Source organism: Eubalaena glacialis, chromosome 8 (genome assembly GCF_028564815.1).
Source record: "Eubalaena glacialis isolate mEubGla1 chromosome 8, mEubGla1.1.hap2.+ XY, whole genome shotgun sequence".
In the NCBI taxonomy this organism is placed as follows: Eukaryota; Metazoa; Chordata; class Mammalia; order Artiodactyla; family Balaenidae; genus Eubalaena; species Eubalaena glacialis.
Window position 1 is genome coordinate 66,311,657 of NC_083723.1, and position 23,167 is coordinate 66,334,823.

At 37.9% G+C, this 23,167-nt stretch overlaps 2 protein-coding genes and 1 pseudogene across 2 annotated transcripts in view; 1 reads left to right on the plus strand and 2 right to left on the minus strand.

The window, feature by feature from the left end:
- The window catches only part of LOC133097022 (protein transport protein Sec61 subunit alpha-like), a 58,514-nt gene extending 54,922 nt beyond the window's left edge, over positions 1 to 3,592 (minus strand). Inside the window, 4 exon segments of the mRNA XM_061199021.1 lie at positions 1,881 to 2,091; positions 2,173 to 2,271; positions 2,273 to 3,448; positions 3,495 to 3,592. Coding sequence (XP_061055004.1) covers positions 1,881 to 2,091; positions 2,173 to 2,271; positions 2,273 to 3,448; positions 3,495 to 3,587 — 1,579 coding nt within the window. The 5' untranslated portion in view covers positions 3,588 to 3,592.
- UMAD1 (UBAP1-MVB12-associated (UMA) domain containing 1) overlaps positions 1 to 23,167 on the minus strand; it is a 243,866-nt gene that overhangs the window by 139,499 nt on the left and 81,200 nt on the right. The window lies entirely within an intron of this gene.
- LOC133097023 (5-azacytidine-induced protein 2-like) lies at positions 11,623 to 15,745 on the plus strand (annotated as a pseudogene).

The window sequence follows — 23,167 nt, forward strand, 5'->3', positions numbered from 1 at the left end:
ACAGATGATGTTTGTTAACTGCTTTGCTATTTCCTGTTGTGAGGAAACTGACTGTTACACTTCAGGTTTTAACAAATAGCATTTCTACTAACCTTTGCTAATTATGCTGTGCCTGGATTTTGCGTAACATTTCACACTACATTTATTCTCCTACTTTGATTTTAGAGCAACTTATTTGTAAGAAAGTGAATTTATATACATTTCATTTTGACTCACCAGCCAAATCTGATTGTGTTGCGTCTAATCCAATTCTACAGATACTTAAACAGAAATGCACATTGATGTGACTAAACTGAATACTTAAATATACAGCACCTCTTTCAGATTTCAACAGGAATGTAGATACACAGACATACATACAGACCAAGCAAAAACAGCCTAGTGCATGCACTGTAAAAGCCATGTGCTTTACAATAAATATTTCTCTGCAAGTCTTTTCAAATACACTGAGAATTATTACTTTAACATGATTGCATTTGAATGTATAGCACTTTGATGGGTTTAGTTTAAAGCAAGTCTATTACGACAGAAAGAAGAGCAAATGTTCTACCATAGTGCCGTTTTATATGAAATAAAACATCAATATCGGAGATGAAAAAATTAAAGCATCAAACAATAGTAACTCTGTCGTCAATCAAGCTTATTTCAGATAAATGAATACAGAATTTCAAATCTGTGATTACTCATACTTACATTCTTTTCACTTGACAATCCTGAAAATCACTTTACCTAAAAATTTTGGTTCTAAATGTTAGGCTCATTAATTAAAAGAACTAATCCTTCTAAGCAGTTGTCACTTAGAAAAGGCATCCTAAGAAACAGAGTAACAATACTTACATGAATTATGCCTTGATTTTTAAATTTTTTTATATTTATAAACATAAATAATATTATATATGGTGAAAATCTCATTTTCTGTGATGAAAAATAAATGTTAATCTTTTTAGATGAGAAAAATAATGACTGATGCACATTGGATGCAAGGGCCAGGAGACTCCAGAAACTATATTTTTTATAAACGTAAAAAAAAAAACCCAATACATTTATTAAGTGCACACTTTGTGAAAGACATTTTCTTAAGCATTTTACATACTTAATTTCATTTAACCCTCACAAAAATTTTGTGCAGTAGGTATTCATTATGTATAGCCACTTCATACATGAGAAAGCTAAGGATGAAGAGATTAAGTAGGCTGTGCAAATGTGCAGGAGTAAGAATTCGAACTAGGATTGAATCCAAGTCCATGCTCTTTCCATTACACCATTCTTTCTTCTACGAGTAAACATTCTATCATTTGCTAAAATAATTCAGTAGCATCAGCTGTTGCAACTGTAAAAAGGCTCGGGGAATACCAGGCATATTCCTGAAGTCTGACTGGTTAAACTATATTACCCAGCTAGGAAAGGGAAATCATACTTAGGCAGAGAAATCCCTACTTTTCCAAGTTTGACACATCAGAACAAACAAGAAATCAAAACTAAATTAAACTCAACCTTAACATTTATATTTCTTAAAGTCCTATTAATCCAACCAGCAGAGGCATGTAATAATACATGGAAAACAGGATGCTAATTTTATAAAAACAATTTCTACTTGGATTCTGCATGTTGTATATTTCCCACTCCGTATGTATCTTGTACATGTACTTGAACATGTCTTTTATAGGTGTACATTTAAAAAAATTACTCCAAAAGAGAGCTCATCCAAGGTCATCTCACTGGTTAATTTAATTTTTAAGTTATAGTGAGGTTTGTTTTTTGGATACCAATACGTTTTTTTTTTTTTTGGCAATCTGAATTACATTTATTTTTAAACAAGTGGGGGGAATATTGAGTGTCTTGAATGTTGTGTGCAAAACAGATCCACGTCACCATCTCACCGTCACAACTGAACATGGCAAGGCGGGTACATTGGTTTCCAGCATCACAGGCAACACTGCATGTAGGGTTTTTAATGAATAATGTAAACTTCAGTGTTAAGGCAGCTGGTACTAATGCTGCACACAGGCTTAGCTCCGTGCCCATTTCAGGAATGAGACGGTCAGCACTTGAAAACAAACTGTGAGAGAAGAAAAGAGGAGCCAGCATTATCTGACAAAAACAATGTGTCAAAATATTTTCCCTTTCACACACACAAAAAGAAATACTGGAACATTTAGAAAAACAAAGCACCATCCCGCCAACTTCAGCCTGTTCTTTAACAAATATTTCAAAATACTGATAAATAATAGTGACTGCAAGCAGAATTCCAGTGCCTGAGCCGATGGCCCCGAAGGAAGTCAGCCAACACGGACAGGGCGCCGATGCACAAGCCCCCAAACGCAGCCGCCGTGGGGATGTACCTATTAAGCTCATGAAGCACAGAGGTATCCCTGTGGCCCCTCATTACCATTTGCTGTTCTTTAAGCTGTTTAGCTACATCTTTGGCTGAGGAACCAGACACCTCTATCCACATCTTAGAAAAGAATGCACATGATCCCAACATGAAGATGCTATAAACAACCACATGGACAGGATCCTCAAATATGGCGCCCATGGACTCAGAAGGAGAAAGGTAGTAACAAAGGCCCCCCACTGGGTAAGAACAAGCAGGTCCTCCCCAACTGACATCAGCTCACTGTCCTGGTAAATTTACTAAAAAGTTGCCTGGTAAATTTACTAAAAATCAAACTGACAGCATCTGGGAAATAACATACAGGTTGGACACCAGGGCCGACTGCAGGATGATGGGGATGTTGGAGGTGTAGAAGAGCTTGGGGTAGTTGCTGTACTGCCCTCGGTACTGGGCCGACTTAATGGGAAGATCCACACGAAATCCCTGAAAATATATAACAGCAAACACAAAAACTGTAGCCATGAGGTTCATGAGATTGGGTAAATTCTGACGATAGAAAGCCTCCCTTAGAGCTCGACCTTTGTCTGTCCTGGTGGCCAGTAAATGAAAGAAAGCTATGACTGCACCCTCAAACTCAGTACCTCTGCCACTGTTAATGGTAGTGGGACTAAAGGCCTTCCAGACAATGCTTTCACAGATGTTGGTGGCAATAAAGAGGGAAATCCCAGACCCCAAGCCGTAACCCTTCTGTAGCAGCTCATCTAACAGCAGCACAATGAAACCAGCAACAAACTGAATGATGATAAGGAGACAGATTCCAGCACCCATTTCAGCGGGATCCCCATACAGGTCCGTCATGACATACACAATGCCTTGCCCAATGGTAATGATCATACCAGATAGTTTTGGGGCTCCAGTGAATAGGGCTCTGTCTTTGGGTATATCTCCAACTTCAATGATTTTGGCTTCAGCTAACAACTGCATAATCAAACCAGATGTTACAATTGGGGATATACCCAATTCCATTAAAGTTCCTCTGTTGAATGCAAGAATAACTCTCATCCAGTAGAAAGGATCTGCAGAATCTGATGACATGATTCCAAATAGTGGTATCTGACAACATACTAAGAAGATGAAGAGTTATAGCAGTCCATAGTACCTTCTCTCTAAACTGGATTTTCCTTTCAGGTTTCTGAATTTCTGGTAGAACTGCACAGAAAGGTTTGATAACTCCTAAAAATTTGATGCCCATGGCGGTAGCTAGGGCCGCCCGGCAGGGCCCAGCGACCTCGGCACGGCCTTCGCTAGGGTCCCGCGGCTTGGGCCTCGGCGCCCGCTCCCGACATGCTCCAGCCAGCCCCACCAATACATTAAAAAGGCATTTTTTAGGGAAAAAAATATATATGTACATACATATATAATTATAAAGGTAATATAAGCTTACTCCAACTACACAAGAATGGGTCTAATTCTTACTGAAACACTTTTCTCTTAGCTTTCCCAACACCCATTCTCCTCAGTATTTTCCTCTTGACTCTCTGGCTGTTCTTTCTCAGTCCGTCTATGAACGTCTCCTATTCTACTCAAGTTCTAGGTTTCAGAGCTCCCTAGGGGCAGGTCCTGGGCTCTCTTTCTCAACATTCCCCCCCTAGGTGATCACATTCATTCACAAAGATGTGAATACCATCTGCACCCTGATAATCCCCAGATTTATACAGTAAGCCCAAACCTCTACTAAAAACCTCCATTACTACATAAAAGTTACTTTGTCTAAAAACTGAACTCTTGATGTTCCCCAAAACCTGTTCCTTCTCTAGACTTCTATATCCTCCACCCTATGGCTCATGCCATCGGACACTTACTTAATTCTAGGGAACCTCCTTGTCCCCATATATAATCCATCACCATATCCCCAAATACATTCTAAATGTGCTGACTTCTCTCCATTTCTACCGTCACTACTCTAGTCCAAGTGACCACTACCTCTTGCCTGGACTATTTATTATTGCTCTAGGCCATATCCTACAGATTCTCCTCTTTAATTTAAAGACCAGTGAGGTCGTTAAATTAAAACAAACAAACAAAAAAACAGATACTATCATTCCTCTATTAAAACTCCTTCAATAATTTCCCCTTGCACTTCAGAACAAAATTCGAACTGCCAAGCCTTGTATATTGACCTGCCTGTTCCTATCCAATTTCATCCCAGTTCTTTGCTCCTCTCTGTACTTCAGTGATACTGGTCTTCTTTCAGTTCTTCCAGTAAGCCAAAATCCTTACTGCCTCAGGGCTTTTGCACATGCTGGTTCCTCTACCTGGAACGCTTTCCTCCACTTCTTGCCCAGCTAACTCTGATTCATCGTTCAAGTTTCAGCACAAATATCACTTCCTGAACCACCTCCTACCCTAAATTAGTTTCCCCTTGTGAATTCTCTCTCATAGCATCCTTTTCTTTCATATCACTCATTACAATTTGTAAGTAAATACATATGTGTGTGTGTGTGTGTGTGTGTATGCATATGTGCATATTAAATGCCTGGCTCTTCCACTGGGTTGTAAAATTCACGAAGACAGGGACCATGTCCATCTTGGTCACCTCTGCATAGCCAACACTTTACATAGTGTCTGCACATAATGGGTGCTTTATAAATATTTGCTGAATTAATCAATTAGTAAAAAGTCTCCTTCTCCACCAACATGCCGCTCCTGAAAGCAACCACTGTAAGTTGTTTTCCAGACATGAAAACATATGATTAAAGGGTAAAGAGTTCAGGAGATTGGTTCAAGATGGCAGAGTAGAAGGACGTGCTCTCACTCCCTCTTGCGAGAGCACCGGAATCACAAATAACTGCTGAACAATCATCGACAGGAAGATACTGGAACTCACCAAAAAAGATACCCCACATGCAAAGACAAAGGAGAAGCCACAATGAGACGGTAGGAGAGGTACAATCACAATAAAATCAAATACCATAACTGCTGGGTGGGTGACTCACAAACTGGAGAGCACTTATACCACAGAAGTCCACCCACTGCAGTGAAGGTTCTGAGCCCCAGGCTTCCCAACCTGGGGGTCCGGCAACGGGAGGAGGAATTCCTACAGAATCAGACTTTGAAGGTTAGCGGGATTTGATTGCAGGACTGTCACAGGACTGCGGGAAACAGAGACTCCACTCTTGGAGGGCACACACAAAGTAGTGTGTGCATCAGGACCCAGGGGAAGGAGCACTGACCCCACAGGAGACTGAACTAGACCTACCTGCTAGTGTTGGAGGGTCTCCTGCAGAGGCGGGGAGTGGCTGTGGCTCACCATGGGGACAAGGACACTGGCAGCAGAAGTTCTGGGAAGTAGTCCTTGGCGTGGGCCCTCCCAGAGTCAGCCATTAGCCCCACCAAAGAGCCCGGGTAGGCTCCAGTGTTGGGTCACCTCAGGCCAAACAACCACCAGGGAGGGAACCCAGCCCCACCAATCACCAGACAAGTGGATTGAAGTTTTACTCAGCTCTGCCCACCAGAGCAACAGCCAGCTCTACTCACCACCAGTCCCTCCCATCAGGAAACTTGCACAACCCTCTTAGATAGCCTCATCAACCAGAGGGCAGACAGCAGAAGCAAGAAGAACTACAATCCTGCAGCCTGTGGATCAAAAACCCCATTCACAGAAAGACAGACAAGATGAAAAGGCAGAGGGCTATGTACCAGATGAAGGAACAAGATAGATCCCCAGAAGAACAACTAAATGAAGTGGAGATAGGCAACCTTCCAGAAAAACAATCCAGAATAATGTTAGTGAAGAAGATCCAGGACCTCGGAAAAAGAATGGAGGCAAAGAAAGAAATGAAGGAAACGATAGCAAAGATCAATAAAATTAAAAGCTGGTTCTTTGAGAAGATAAACAAAATTGATAAACCATTAGCCAGACTTATCAAGAAAAAAAGGGAGAATACTCAAATCAATAGAATTAGAAGTGAAAAAGGAGAAGTAACAACTGACACTGCAGAAATACAAAGAATCATGAGAGATTACTACAAGCAACTATATGCCAATAAAATGGACAACCTGGAAGAAATGGACAAATTCTTAGAAACGCACAACCTTCTGAGACTGAACCAGGAAGAAATAGAAAATATAAACAGACCAATCACAAGCACTGAAATTGAAGCTGTGATTAAATATCTTCCAACAAACAAAAGCCCAGGACCATTCGCTTCACAGGCGAATTCTATCAACCATTTAGAGAAGAGCTATCACCTATCCTTCTCAAACTCTTCCAAAATATTGCAGAGGGAGGAACACTCCCAAACTCATTCTACGAGGCCACCATCACCCTGATACCAAAACCAGACAAAGATTTCACAAAGAAAGAAAACTACAGGCCAATATCACTGATGAACATAGATGCAAAAATCCTCAACAAAATACTAGCAAACAGAATCCAACAACACATTAAAAGGATCATACACCATTATCAAGTGGGGTTTATCCCAAGAATGCAAGGATTCTTCAATATAGGCAAATCAAACAATGTGATACACCATATTAACAAACTGAAGGACAAAAACCATGTGATCATCTCAATAGATGCAGAGAAAGCTTTTGACAAAATTCAACACCCATTTATGATAAAAAGCCTGCAGAAAGTGGGCAGAAAGTGAACTTTCCTCAACATAATAAAGGCCATATATGACAAACCCACAGCCAACATCGTCCTCAATGGTGAAAAATTGAAACCATTTCCGCTAAGATCAGGAACAAGACAAGGTTGCCCACTCTCACCACTACTATTCAACATAGTTTTGGAAGTTTTAGCCACAGCAATCAGAGAAGAAAAAGAAATAAAAGGAATCCAAATCGAAAAAGAAGAAGTAAAGCTGTCACTGTTTGCAGATGACATGATACTATACATAGAGAATCCTAAAGATGCCACCAGAAAACTACTAGAGCTAATCAATGAATTTGGTAAAGTTGCAGGATACAAAATTAATGCACAGAAATCTCTTGCATGCCTATGAACTAATGATGAAAAATCTGAAAGGGAAATTAAGGAAACACTCCCATTTACCATTGCAACAAAAAGAATAAAATATCTAGGAATAAACCTACCTAGGGAGAAAAAAGACCTGTATGCAGAAAACTATAAGACACTGATGAAAGAAATTTAAGATGATACAAACAGATGCAGAGATATACCATGTTCTTGGATTGGAAGAATCAATATTGTGAAAATGACTATACTACCCAAAGCAATCTACAGATTCAATGCAATCCCTATCAAACCACCAATGGCATTTTTTACAGAACTAGAACAAAAAATCTTAAAATTCGTATGGAGACACAAAAGACTCCGAATAGTCAAAGTGGTCTTGAGGGAAAAAAATGGAGCTGGAGGAATCAGACTCCCAGACTTCAGACTATACTACAAAGCTACAGTAATCAAGACAATATGGTACTGGCACAAAAACAGAAATGTAGATCAATGGAACAGGATAGAAAGCCCAGAGATAAACCCACGCACATATGGTCACCTTATTTTGGATAAAGGAGGCAAGAATATACAGTGAAGAAAAGACAGCCTCTTCAATAAGTGGTGCTGGGAAAACTGGACAGCTACATGTAAAAGAATGAAATTAGAACACTCCCCTACACCATACACAAAGATAAACTCAAAATGGATTAGAGACCTAAATGTAAGACCGGACACTATAAAACTCTTAGAGGAAAACATAGGAAGAACACTCTCTGACATAAATCACAGCAAGATCTTTTTTGACCCACCTCCTAAAGTAATGGAAATAAAAACAAAAACAAACAAATGGGACCTAATGAAACTTAAAAGTTTTTGCATGGCAAAGGAAACTACAAACAAGACAAAAAGACAACCCTCAGAATGGGAGAAAATATTTGCAAACGAATCAATGGACAAAGGATTAATGTCCAAAATATATAAACAGCTCATGCAGCTCAATATTAAAGAAACAAACAACCCAATCCAAAAATGGGCAGAAGACCTAAATAGACATTTCTCCAAAGAAGACATACAGATGTCCAAGAAGCACATGAAAAGCTGCTCAACATCACTAATCATTAGAGAAATGCAAATCAAAACTACAATGAGGTATCACCTCACATCAGTTAGAATGGGTATCATCAGAAAATCTACAAACAACAAATGCTGGAGAGGGTATGGAGAAAAGGGAACCCTCTTGCACTGTTGGTGGGAATGAAAATTGATACAGCCACTATGGAGAACAGTAAGGTTCCTTAGAAAACTAAAAATAGAATTACCATATGACCCAGCAATCACACTCCTGGGCATATACCCAGAGAAAACCATAATTGAAAAATCCACATGCACCCCAATGTTCACTGCAGCACTATTTACGATAGCCAGATCATGAAAGCAACCTAAATGCTCATTGACTGACAAATGGAAGAAGATGTGATACATATATACAATGGAATATTACTCAGCCATAAAAAGGAAGGAAATTGGGTCATTTGTAGATACGTGGATGGATCTAGAGACTGTCATACAGAGTGAAGTAAGTCAGAAAGAGAAAAACAAATATCGTAAATTAATGCATATATGTGGAACCTAGAAAAATGGTACAGATGAACCAGTTTGCAGAGCAGAAATTGAGACACAGATGTAGAGAACAATCGTATGGACACTAATGGGGGGAAGTGGCGTGGGGGCGGGGGGTGGTGGTGGGATGAATTGGGAGATTGGGATTGACATGTATACACTAATATGTATAAAATGGATAACTAATAAGAACCTGCTGTATAAAAAAATAAATAAAATAAAATTTAAAAATTAAAAAAAACCGTGTAAAGAGTTCAAACATGAACACATTTTAATGTTTTTTTTTCATTTTAATGTTTTTGTAGTACAAATTTTTACATTTGAATTAAATCTAATAAGAATAGTTTTAGAAAGATAATTAAATATAAATAGGGCCTAGATCATAATTAAAATATAGTAAAAAAAAAAAAAAAAGTTGAGATTTGACTACAAAAAGTACATGTTACATAGAAAGAGGCCATTACCATGTAGACCTTCAACATACCAATAAAAATTTGCTGAGCATCTATCATGCACCATGTCATGTGGAGCACGTCCATAATGGTTTAACAGCAGCATTTTATCACTATAGTAAGTTTCAAGAGGAAGGTGGTAAGAATGATTTCTTCAATAAAACTATAATTATAAAGTGATTAATTGTATTACAATAAAAAAGACAGCATTTTATTTAGGAGTAAAAAATAATTTTGTCACTTTACAAAGGTGTTAAATTTTTAATAAGTTGATTTAATGTCTTATACTTAGTAGTCCCACTTTCAGAAGAAGAGATATGCATGTTTTGCTCAGTCCTTATCACATCAATGGCAGTTAACTGAAAAATTCAAAATTATTTTTTAGCAAGCCAATGGTTTCATGTTTATTCAAGTTAATGTTGGCTCAATAGGCAGAGAGGACCAGAACTGTCATTCTAATGTGGTTTTTATTTATTTTTAAATTGAAGTATAGTTCTAATTGTTTTACTTCGTTGCATTAAAAATCTGTTAAAAACAAAAACAAAAACAAAGCAAACCTCCTACTTTATTTTTCCTTGCACTTAAAAGAGGAATTCAAAGTTCCTCTAGTAAGTTCAACACCTGGGGGAACTTCATTAAGCGCTATTCCCTGAAATTACCGCTTCACGGTGCAAAATAGGGGCTTCATAATCTGAAGAAGTTAATGTAACGTGCACCGCTGCTCAGGGACTCACAGTGGCACTGGGAAATGCTGCCGTGCTATTACCTTAATTAATGTTTCCATCAAATGAATGGAGTGCAAAAGAATAAAAAATAAAATCATGCCTAAAAGTCAGGGTTTAAAGGATTTGGAGAAACAATGAATTCCTGATTTCAACATTAGCTGAGGAAGACTTTAATTTCTGCTCTCAAACAGTCTTTAATTCTGGTAGCTACAAGTCAAGACATAAATGGATGCTGGATAAAGTTCAAAGATACTAAAATGATTAAGGAATCTGTTGACTGCTACATGTAGTAAACTGTAAAAAGTGTTATGACACTTCAGGATGGAAAAGGCAATGTAAAAGGCAGATTATAAGACTGCATAGTGTTATGAACTGTTATGAAAGGTATATCCTACTCGAACTTGTTCGCCAAATTTCAAAATTCTAGAATTTAAGATTTCTACAACAAAGGCAATACCAACTTAAATTTTGAAATAATTTAAGACAAATAAAATATTATTCTAAGCGGTGGAGAGAAAACATCAATCTTGTAAGAAGCAGTGTAAAACTAAATTTTAATAGTTTGAAGGAGGATTTGGGTGATTTTTATAGATTTTATGGACTTAAAAGTAATCTTGCAAATATATTTGGGTGGGGATAGAGAATAGCTGACTTTTAAAGGTTGTTATTACAAACAATAGTCATAAATTCTCACAAACCTTCCTTTGAGGTGAATGCAAAAAATACAGGTCTGGACCAAACACCAGAATTCTTTGCTTCCTGTTAAAAAGTTGCTACTGGCCAGTTCTCGAATGAAAGTGTTAGCAGAATTTCAAATCTGCCTCATGCCTTGAACGTAGGAGCAATTCCAGGGTTTCAAGAATTTTTAACAATCAAGGGAAAGAAGGGGGTTCACTGCATAATAATTAGATGCTAAACAGTCTTGACTTATTTAAGCTGCCTTTCTATTTTCCCCATTGACACAGGAACTATCAAGTTTACTCAGATTTCTCTATGGGCAAGTCCTGGCTAACCTTCTGTGCTCCCCTGTGTAAAGACATATATGTAGAATTTGAACATCTTTATAAGTTTCTCCAACCAACCACTGGCAAGCTGGGTCATTTCTTCTACTCTTTATGAATTCATCATCAATCCAAAGTGGCAATTTTAAAATCCTATAGTTTCTCTGAAGATCATGAAATATCTTGATTAGTACAGCCTCACAGTTTTTCTTTTTTACATATAAATTTTAAGAAAAACTAGCTTTTGATCCTAATGTAAATATTCAGATTTTCTAAAGGTACTGCTTGACTTGCTATGTTATTAGGAACACCAGTCAGCTTCCTTGACAAAACTGATCTTGAGGAATCTAAGTTTTGAAAATATTTCTGACTGTTTTTAGACAGCAAAGGTGCCGAGGTCAAACCATATGGCACAAGAGTAAATCATCTGTTGCTTCAAAGAAACACTTGTTGAGTTACTGATGTGTGCTACAAAGATCTATCTCATTTTTTGGAGCACTACATGAAAGGGCAGGTGTTAGGAATGCGGAAAAATGCCAAATCTCACTTGAGGTTACAGCAGCTTACTGACAATATGGTGAATGTCACAGGGACCAGGCAAGGTAATGACGGTGAGATATAAATTGACTACGTGATTAAACCTTAAATGCCTGATGAGACAGCAGTTCATTACTAAGTATTTATAGGGTCTCATCTGTGGTGTGTCAAATTAAAAATCTGATATTGTAACAAACTATGCTAACTTTCTACTTTAAAAATACATTAATCTAAGCTACTTAAGGAATACCTATGTAACAGTTAAGCAATATTTTATTTATTTTAAAAGTTTATAATTTGTTCAGATATTGTGCCTGAATACTGGTGCTGAGAAGTAAAAATAATTTCTTACCCTTTTCCCTAAAATTTCTGCCAGTTCTTTCAGGAATTCAAACAACAAGATTTCATTCCCTATACCCTGTCTCCTTCTTTTTATTTCCTTTCCCTGTTCTCTATCTCACCTGGGAATGTTGACCGTGAAGCCAATGGCTTGACCTTTGGCAGCTACCATCTAATTCCAAATGGAGTCATGTCAAGGCAACTGCACACAGCAGGTGTACAAGAAATGCTGGCACTTTACCATCAAGGGCAAAGACAGTGCCATTTTTGAGCATTAGCACCACCCCAGAGTGGATGGGGTGGGTTCTGGCCTGCAGAAAATAGGAAAGCAGGAAAAACACATAAAGAAATGCCTGTGTGCTTTGTGGCTAAGGAGCCACAGCCCTAAGAGTAGCTCAGAAAAAGGGCAAATTATTGGTAAAGCTAAAGCAAGGAAATTTTCTTGATGCACAGTATGTGGTTACATAACCGTAAACCATAGCATATTTGGTTACAAGGACAAATAAAGTTCATTTATATTCATTGCTTAATGGAAGTTTTTAATACATCCATATTGTTGTGCAATACTTTAATATTGATGCAGCACCTAGTGTCAATTGACCTTGAACAACAGTCCATTAAATATCACCAGGTCCTGGTTGAATCAGTGGTTAGCATCAAATACTACCCTGAGGTGTCCAACTCGGAGATGATTTAAACTTTATGACTTGATGAATATAGCAATGATTTATTTCTTGGCACTAAGGGCACAGGGAGAACAAGCTTCTGTTTTGTTTGTTTCAAGTCAGTGAGTCAGATCCAATACTGGAAAAATTTCAAAAAGTATACTAAATTCTTCCAATGCCTACACTAGGCTTTGGTCCTATGTTAAACATCTTTAAGAAACTGGATTAATTATTTCAACAGCTAACTACTATTTAACATTCTATAGACCCTTTTATCAATTCAAATAACTATAAACCTATATGTATCAAAAAGACATTTTTCTATTAGTCTGGCTTTAGAATCTATTATCTCAATTGATAACATGAAAAACTGGGTTTGTTGTTGCTTTGTTTTAAGGTGACCAATAAGATAAAGTTTTATTAACACTGGATTTTCCATCACATAATAATGGCTATGGTTTCTTAAAGACTCAGTATATGTAAGTGTTGGGCTAAGTTGTTGACATGTACTGTCTCATTTAATCCTTACAACAATCTGATAAATTAGGCATTATTATTCCACTTTACAGATAGGAAAACTGAGGCACAAAGATAGTAAGTAAGTGACTTGCCTAGACCAACAACTAATTAATGTCATGTGAACCAGAGCTGGATTCAGGTCTAATAAGCTCTGAGGTCTAGCTCCTGGTCACTAGTGTGGACAGTTTTCACTGGGCTCTCCTACTGTAATTCACCACAGATAACTTGCAGGAAATTATCTGGTCCAATTAGCCAAAAGGATTACTCAGACTAGGCCCCTACCAAGCATGAAACACCACTCAGTAAGGGAAGCCTCGATTAAACCCCAAGATGAGTTCTGTAAGTTAAACCTACAGACGTTTATTGAGCGCACGCAAAAGAGATGAGAGGCAAAGCCAAAAAAACAGACCTCATTTCAAGAAAAAGAAAATATTCAGGATTAGTTAAAAAGAAGCAAATGTACCAACCTTATTATTAGGGTGTTTCTACATTTTATCTTAAAATGTGGCTACTATAAAATTATGCTGCCTGCCCACATTCTGCACTCTTTCTTAAGTTACTATATACAAAGAGACAATATGACAAGCTTTAAAGAGACCAGTTCAGCAAAGACTTATAAGGCAACGAAGCAAAAATACTTACTTTCCGATAGATGAAAATATAAGGGTAATTAAAACTTTACATATCTGAGTGTATACATTAAAATAATAGTATGACCATTGATGTGTCATCAAAAATAAATAAATAAAACTGTCATAGGTGAAATGAATCAAATAACACTGAGTATTTCTTACTGATTTAGTTTTTCATCTATACTGTGGTAGTAGTTTGTTTGCTCCAGGCTTCTGATCCCACAACATGGCTAAACATTGTTTGCTCTGGAGATTAAATGACGGACAAAACAAAACAAAGCCCAGATTTAAGAACTTGTGGTGGGCTTGGGCAGAAACCTTGGCATTCTGCTGGAGAGAAGGAGAAACTGCTACTGAGTGAGCACCCATTCTGTGCCCAGTACTGGGCTGAGTAGTTTACATAAGTTATTGGATCTAAACATTTCAGCAGCCCTACTGAGACCACGTCATCCTCCTCCTTTCACAGCTGAGGTAAATGAAGCCCAGAAAGGTTAATTAACTCACCACAGTCCCAGCGGGCAAGTAGCAGAGCTGAGATTCAACTCCGGATGTCTGACTCACTAGACCATGGGGTTCCCCAAAAATTAACATATAAAAATTATATATACATATAGTAATCTTAACTCCTTTTTCTCCAAAAATGACAGGATTCTCAAAATGTAGCTTTAGAAAAGCTGGGGGGCAGGGGTGCGACCCAATCCAAGGAAAGGAACACCCTCATGGAGTGAGGCAGCTACCGTGGCTGGACAAGCAGTGGGGTCTGTGGGGAAACCAGAGTCCCGATGACCTCCAGCCACCCCAGTTGTTTTCAGTTTGTTTCCTACCACTGGGGAATGGAAAGTGACCGGCCATTGGAAGCCAGGCTCCAACAGTCCTGGACGCGTTGGCAGAGGATGGCATCTGCCTTCTGCATTGTGGAAAAGCTCAGAGACACAGTGGCTCCCACCTTAACACACTGAGGAATGAGTCTGTTGCTTCCTATTTTGCCCTGTCACTCTATACGAAGACATTAAGAAAAGAATTTTTGGATTCAAAGAGGGAACTTTAAAAAAAAAAAGAATAATTTTTGGAAGAAACATTGATAGGAACCAGATAAGATGAAGAATAACATGTTCTGCGAAGTGAAAACAAGTAAACAAGAGCTAGCATACACATCAATAAGATAATTTGAAAAGCACATTGGAATAAACCAAAGACAACTGGATGTTTGAAAGTATTGAGTGAGCAGATGCCATCTAAATAAGCAGAACTCCTCCATCTAAGGACATCTAGAAACTCAGCAGGTGAAAAAGCATTTAAATCCACCTTCATCAAACTGGCAGGTAGAAAAATGGAGCTATAATCTGAAGATCCATGGTTTCGCACAAGAGCTGGAACTTAGGAGGAAGAAATGTAGCAATCTTAAAACTGAGCTACAAAACATCCAAAGCGATCAGTCTCAGGAAGAGGATCTGACCAGCAGACATCTTCAAAGACCAAATATCTCAGGTCACAGTTAAGTAGCATTCATCTGGGAACTGAGGAGAGAGATGGCTAACTTATATCAGGACTTAAGTGCAGCCTGAGCTACTAAGAACACTGAAAACTCCAACTGCAATCAGGAAAGCCTTCATCCCAAGAGAAGGCACTGACGTCACTGGGAAGGACAGCACAAAGTCCATTTGACGCAATGCTCAAAAGACAACCCTCTCTCACTAAACGGCAAAGCACTTTGTTATAAGGATCATAGCTTCCCCTTTACCAGGAGATATAAAGATTTTATCAGACAAAGCAATTCTCCAATCACAGCCAGATAATGAGAGAACCATTCCTAATGACAGCACAAACTTTCAGGAACATGACTCCTATGGCAAAAAAATCTATGGGAGCTAATTCACGGGTGTTCCCAAGAGCTCCTAAATTGAGTCAGGTAGTCTTTGGGGAGATTAGGAATAAGACTTTTGGGTCAACATAACCAAAGCTGCCTTCGTAAGAATTAATTCTGAAGAGATTCATATCTGGAGACGAGGATACGAGACTTTCCCTACTTGTTCTCTAAGAAATGTGTATAACAAACTATAAAAGTGGACTTAGATTAAAAATTTGCTGAAATCTTTAGTCTTTAGTATAGAATATATATTTTTATTATATGTATTAAGGTACAATATGTACCAATATATTGTCCCTTTAAAAATTACCTTTATATTATACTATCTTTCCTTCAAATTTGATCCCTTTACAGGATTTTTCCAGCTATAATATCTGTGCTTTCAAGAGTGGTATGCTACCACTCAACCAATATCAACTTTCCTCTTTGACTGACCTTGCAACAATATTCATTTAAGGTATAATCACTCTTCACGGACAAATCATTGTCTATTAAACAGTAATTTATTTGATGTGTTCCTGGAAATTTTTTTACATCACTGGTTTTATGAAACCCAAGTGTTCCATGAAAGAAACTACAAAAATAACACCACCCTATTCACAACATACTTGTTAAGCATACTTTTATGAATATAAGTAAAATACTTCATAATCTTACATTTACTATATAATACAATTCAAATTGAATTAAAATGCTTTTTGATATCAGAGTCTTAGGTCTTAGCTGTTCCCTGAACATTGTGGGAGATTGGAAAGCATTTTTAGTTAATGCATTTGGGATTAAAACCACTGCTTTTTGGATGAAAAAATAAAGTTAACTGGCATATTTTGCTTCAATGACCAGAAGAAACACAAGGTAGCAGTGCAAATTAATGGAGATGACAGGTAACTCTTGCATTTTTAAGGGGGAGAATGGAAGAACAACGAAGATTATACAAGCTTTCTAGGCTAGGCATTTGGTTTCAGCATGGTGTGGTAAAGGGCTTCATTCTAACCATATGCCTCATGCTCTTGAATATCTATGATGAAACTTCAAATGAACAGTAACGTTTATATACTTTTCCATAGAATGAAGAATGACAAATCTTTTGAATTTACTTAGGTGAAAGCCAATTAGGAGAGAGATTTAACTCTGGAAAGTAAAAGCACCAAAATATAGCTTAATTAAATACGGAAGATAATTTTAAAAGCATAATCTTCCTACATTCATGAACTTCTTAAGGGTTCAAATCTAAAGGCCTTAAGTTAAAATAAAAAATCTTAACAATAACAAAGGCTACAACCCCCAAGATACAGGAACCAGAGAATTTCTGGGAACTGAGAGGAGAGTCACATCCACACTAGGGGAAATCTAATGGCTTAATTTGACACCGCATTCCCCAAATCCCACTACCGTAGACTCAGCTCTGAGACTCCATGAGCTAACGACAGTTTCCCTAGGATTACAGAACCAGGACAGTTATCTCAAAAAGAATGCTCTAAGTTAAGCCTATAGTTCCACAGTAACATTATAATAACTTCGCTAATAATAACGTGGATCAAAAGTTTTTTTAAAAGGTAGGGAAGAATAACCCTATACTTTGGAATTAAAGCATATACTGCTAATTCTTAACTATAACAAAAAAAAAAAAAGAAAAGAAAAAGGCAATTACAATCCTTTGAAAATGCGAGGAAGTTAAAAGTACAGAATTATCTAAAAGAACCAGAAATTACACTCATATTTTCTTCTCTAAAGAGAGGTATTCATATTATGTATGACAGAAATCTCTAATTTTATCAATAAGTGGGAAGTCTGTCTTGGTCTGCTGTATCTGCATTCAAGACATTTCCAAGCTACTAATACAAATGAAGTATATTAAGCATATAAAATACATAAGTATAAACAATTCACATGTTTTTATAAACATTTAAAGAAAGGTTCAGTGACAGAGCTGAAACTTATTAAGGTATTTTAGCAGAATACCTAACTTCAATTGACATGAATGGCTAGCAGTAAAAACTGCCCTGGGATTAATTCTACACAGTGGCTGGTGGCATACCAGCCTGTGTATGCATAATTACCACATATTGCTATGTTTTCTGTGTAGCATCTATTTCATGTGATCACATTAATTTCAAAACATGAGCAATGGCTATTACTAACAAGGGGACCACAATTCTAATTTAGGAATATGAAGTTTATATTGGTTTGCTTTGTTTTGCAGAATAACAATTGTCATGGCTGGGTGAAAGATATTCTCACTAAACCAATAAATAAAATCGACAAAGGAAATGCATCACTGGAGCACTCAAAATGTCAGCCTTCAGGGCATACTTATAGCCTAGTAGTTTCTTCAGAACTATACACCAAGACCACTGATGTCCTTCCGAGGTTTAACTTGGCATTGAGCTGATTACCGGAGACTCTGGAGTTTCCTGCCAGATAAGGGACAAACATACCAACTGGGTATGGTGTGCTACTTGCTGCTGTTTTAAAAAACAATGCCAGATTGCAACACTCTTTGTGCACAAAAATGCCTGACATTTCTGGCTTAAGACCTTTTGGGTCTAATAAATAACTCCATTTCTAATGACAGAGGTTTCTTTCATTGATGGATTTATTAAATAAATAAGCAGTTCATCAGTTTACAGAATGTGTTATTTCACACAATTTAATATGAAAGAACTAGCAGGTGGTACTATTAAGAACCATCAGTAGTAGGAATTGTTTCATAGATGACCAACTTAATCTACATTTGGAACACTGCCATCCTTTATAAAGTTTTTCCATATAACACATTCAGAGTTTTAGTGCCCATCTACTCAGGGTGTTTATGAAATCCTTGTGCAACTTTAAACTTGACCTATCCCACTGAACTATATTTTATGGGACTGTGTTAAAACTGCTGTGTATTCATCCAGACCACATTCTTTAAAGGAACTTCAAGCCAGGATCATGAATGCAATTTATGAAATCACTCAGCAGCAGCTGGAGAATGTTTTCAATGAGGTGGAAAATCAGACTGAATGTTGATCACCAAAAAAGGGTGGTTATGTTGAAGTCCATAAATTTAAACTGCAATGTTAAAGTCTTATTCACACTGATTTAAGTCATTTTTATTTTTTTTCTGTCACAAATACAACAAAGATTAAGGTTTAATGTTAACATGGAATTTTAAAAACACCCAAAATGGCTATGATGTTATACATTTCTATTAGAAATTTTTATTATTTTTCCCATGTTAGAAGACTAATAGCAACTCATTAGAAAATGTTTTACAGCATCCTAAAGGGCTAAAATATATTTTAGAGATCACTGATTCTCCAATTGACTTAGGCCATGTTTGTAAAATTGTACTATTTATAAAAATGTATTTTTATAAGCAAACCATTTCCTAATGGGTTGTGAACGGAGAAAAATCAGTGCAAGAGAGAGATTGGTTAACATGTTAAAACAGAACATGACTAGGTGCAATGCAGCAACCTGGATTTGATCCTGGGACAAAAATAGGACATTAGTAGAAAAACTGGTAAAATCCAGATAAAGTCTGTGGTTTAGTTAATAGTATTATACCAATGTTAATTTCACAGTTCTGACAAATCTCCCATGGCTGTGTTAGGTGCAGATGAAGGATATAAAGAAACACGCTGTAGTATTTCTGCAACTTCTCTGTAAGTCTAAAATTATTCCAAAATGAAAGTTTATCAATTTTTAATGTTATGAGAATATTGGTAGCTTCTGCAATCCCCTTCTTCTCTACCTTTCCTGTACCTACTGCTTGTGACAAATTTTATTTTCCAAAGTTGGCCACCAAATCTCCTGTCACATGTTCCTTTTAGCCACATTTCCCCACTAAGAACTAACATTTACTTAGCTTTACTCTTGAATCTGAGATCACCCTGAGTCTGCTTTAACCAACAAAACATGGTGGGAGTGATGCTATACCAGTTCTAAGTGTAGCTCTTAACTGGCCTGGTAGCTTCACCTCCTACCTCTCTGAATGCTGACTCTTAGAACCCAGACACCATTTTATAAGAAAACCAAGCAATGTGGAGAGGCTACATATAGGTTCTCTTTTTCACAGCGTTAGCTTGAGCCAGAATCAACCAGCCGCCGTGAGAGTAAGCCACTCTGGACATCAAGCCCAGTCGAGCTTTGTGATGACAGCAACCCCAGCCAACACCTGATTACAACCACATGAAAGAGCTCAACCAAGCACTGACCAGCTAAGCCCAGACAACCCACAGAACTATGAGAGATAACAAATCGGTGTTTTATGCCACTACGTTTATGGTAGTTTGTTACACAGCAAAAGATAATTTGGACACATAATCAACAAAATGGAAACTGCTACCCAGATGAATTCACGGAAGGGCTGAAAATAGAAGGTCTGAAAAATAAAAGAACTGAAAAAATAATAATTGTTTCTATTTTCACTTTACTATTCTGCCTATTTCTTTCTTTTCACAGAATTTATTGATTATAGCAGTTAAGGACAATAAGCGATTTTCAGGAAAAAATACTCAACTAGAACTTCATGGGAGAATCGACTTTTTCACATTTACCAAGAGTCAAACATATCAGTTCACTAAATACTTTCTTAAAAGGGACATGAACTACTCATTGCATTTGCTTACTAAATGACAAGAATATTTTAGTGACTCCCAATGGCTAGAGCAAGTAATCCAAGCAGAAACTATAAAAATACTTATCTAAAATTCACTATATAATACAAAATAATAATAGCTAATATTTCTCTCAGATATTCCTCACAGTCCTATCAGGTGGCTCTTCTAACTTTCTCTATTTATCAATAAGGAAAATGAAGTTTAGCAATATTAAGCAACTTGCCTAAAGTCACCAGTTCAGTCTGGGTTGGAGCTAAGCTTCAAATCCAGCTTGTATCCACAGTCCAAACCCTTCCACCACACTTCTCCTGATTATGATATTTTTCTACTTAAGGCTTCTTTCATACATTTTAATAGACTTTTAAAAATATTCTGAATCACTAATCAAATAGTATATTTTAAACTTGGTCTAACATCCCATTCCATAGAAGAGATATATATTCTTTAAGAAAACTTTGTTCTGTAAAGTCTTTTATTGGGCCAGTTGCTATAAGCCACTCAGGTTATAGTAATTTTGTTGTAGCACTTGAATGAACTAAGATAGGTAGCTTATAAATAATAGGCAATTTAGCAGAATCTTTGGGGTTAATTACCAACCGCGAATTAAATACCTACGAGTCTTGACATAACACTCTAAAATGTAAAATGACACGATCGTCTTGATTCTACCCCTAAAAATATCTCTAGAAGCAGTTTTTTTTCTCCTTTCATCTTCACTGCTCCTATGCTCGTCCGGGACTTCACCACTTCTTGAGTAGACCATTGCAAATGGCTCCCAAAGGTCCTCTGTGTCTTGAACATATTTCCTCTACAGACCATGTCCCATACTGTGACCATAATTCTGTCCTTAAGGCATATTTTTGATCCTTTTGCTCCTTGCACTCAGACAGAAAATATTTTCAAAGTATTTGAAAATCAAAGTTCAACAATTTTAGTAAAGTATGCAAAGCTCCACCTCCCACTCCCACTGCTGCCCCTCTCTGGTCCCAACCATCTTTCAGGCATCACTTCTCACTATATTTCATCAAATATTATTTGCTCTGAAAATCATCATCTTTCATTTTTCTGCTTAATATTGCTTAAACTCAGGTTTGATTGCTTTTTCCCCAAGTTCTTTTTTTTTTTTTAACAGAAAATTCATGCTTCATAAGCTGATAGCACATGCTTACTTTTTAAGCTCAATCATTCATAACAGGTCACTTGGCTCAGATCAGGAAGGGAGGAGGAGGAGGAGAGAGAGACTGACACCCAGTGCGCCTTTGAAGAGGTCAAATATGGGGATGTAGGCAATTTTTTTCTGTAAAACAGGAATGAACTAGGCAAGTATGGATGCCATTAAAAATAAGTAGGTCTAAAGGTAGAGAAAGGAAAAGAAGTTGGACGAGACAAGATCATCTGCTTAGCATGAGTACTAGGAGAAAGCCCAAGAAGATGTGAACAAGTCCGTCAGCCTCTGCAGGTCCAGTAGCACAGTGGTTCTCAACCTTGGCTGAACCCTGGAATCACCTGGGGAGTGTCTCACCATGCAAAATGTACTCTAGAACAATTACATCAGAATATTTAGTGGTGGAACCAAGGCATTGGTATGCTTAAGAACACCTCCAGGCGATTTCAACGTGCAGTCAAAGATGACATCCACTCTGTTAAGACAACGCTGATGAGAAAGGACCAAAAAAGAGAGTTGACAGCTCAGATAACTAGGAAGCAGCAATGCATTACAGTGCCCATATGCACAGCGATGGTTTTCTTCAGGAATGCTTAGTAGCCTGGGAGCAGGAGCACATAAAGGGAAAGGTTGGCTTTCTCCAGAGCTGAAAACTGGCAGGGATCAAAATAATTGAGAGACCTGATCTTACAACACTGCAGTGAGAGACTGCAGACTTCAGGCTAGACAAGAAGTCAGGAAGTCACTGAAATAAAGCTTTCAATGAGTTAGATGAACAAGCAGGAATAGTGGCATGAAAGAGGGACATGACATCAGAGAATAGGATCCCTGGGTTTAAGACTTAAGACTTCAGAGGAGGCATCATTCTGAGTGAGCATATATTCAAGACCAAGGCCACATCAGAGAACTGCCGGAATAGAGAAGGAAAATGTCAGTGGCATAGGAAGTCTTTGGAGAACAAGGGATTGAGGCGAGGGTGTTAGCTGGGGCATTATCATGAATGTTAGAGATACCTAGGCTGACTATAGGAGCTGGGAAGGGGAAAAAGCCAAGTCCAAGGGCCCTTTCCATCTGGAGCAAGTAGAGGGTGGCAGGTGGTATGGAGCTTAGAGGATGGCGTCCTTATTGATGAAGTAGAAGAAAAATGGACCGAAGTGGCAGCAGCAGAACAACAACGCTGATCACAGAAACCAAGTCGTGAACACACACACTTAGAATGAGCAGCGTCCCTCCGAGAGGGCTGAATCCTCTCAATTAATGGAAGAAAACAGAGGAGCATCTTTTCATACCCGTATTTGTTCACGTCACCCTCACCCACAGCTTAATGTTCATCAATGGCTTCCACTGCTCTTAAGATAAAGCTATTATCAGGGTCCACAAGGTCTAGCATGATCTGGGTCTGCCTAACTCTCCAGCCCCATCGAGTTCCACACTCCCTCCTGGCTCTCTGCGCATCAGCCTAAGGGCCTCCTTCCAATTCACCGAAAGTGCTCTATGTGCCCTCCCACCAAAGGGACATTGTGATTTCCTATTCCCTCTGTCTGGAACCCTCACCTCTCCCTTCCCTCTCTATTCAGTTAACTCTTACACATGTTTTCACTCTCAAGTGTTACTTACTTAGGGAAGACTTCCTCAAACTTCCTCACTTGGTCATCTGTTCTCATAGCACTTATCAACACTGTAGTTTTACACTTATTCAGGTGATCATATCTTTAATGTTTGTCTCTCCAACTGGAC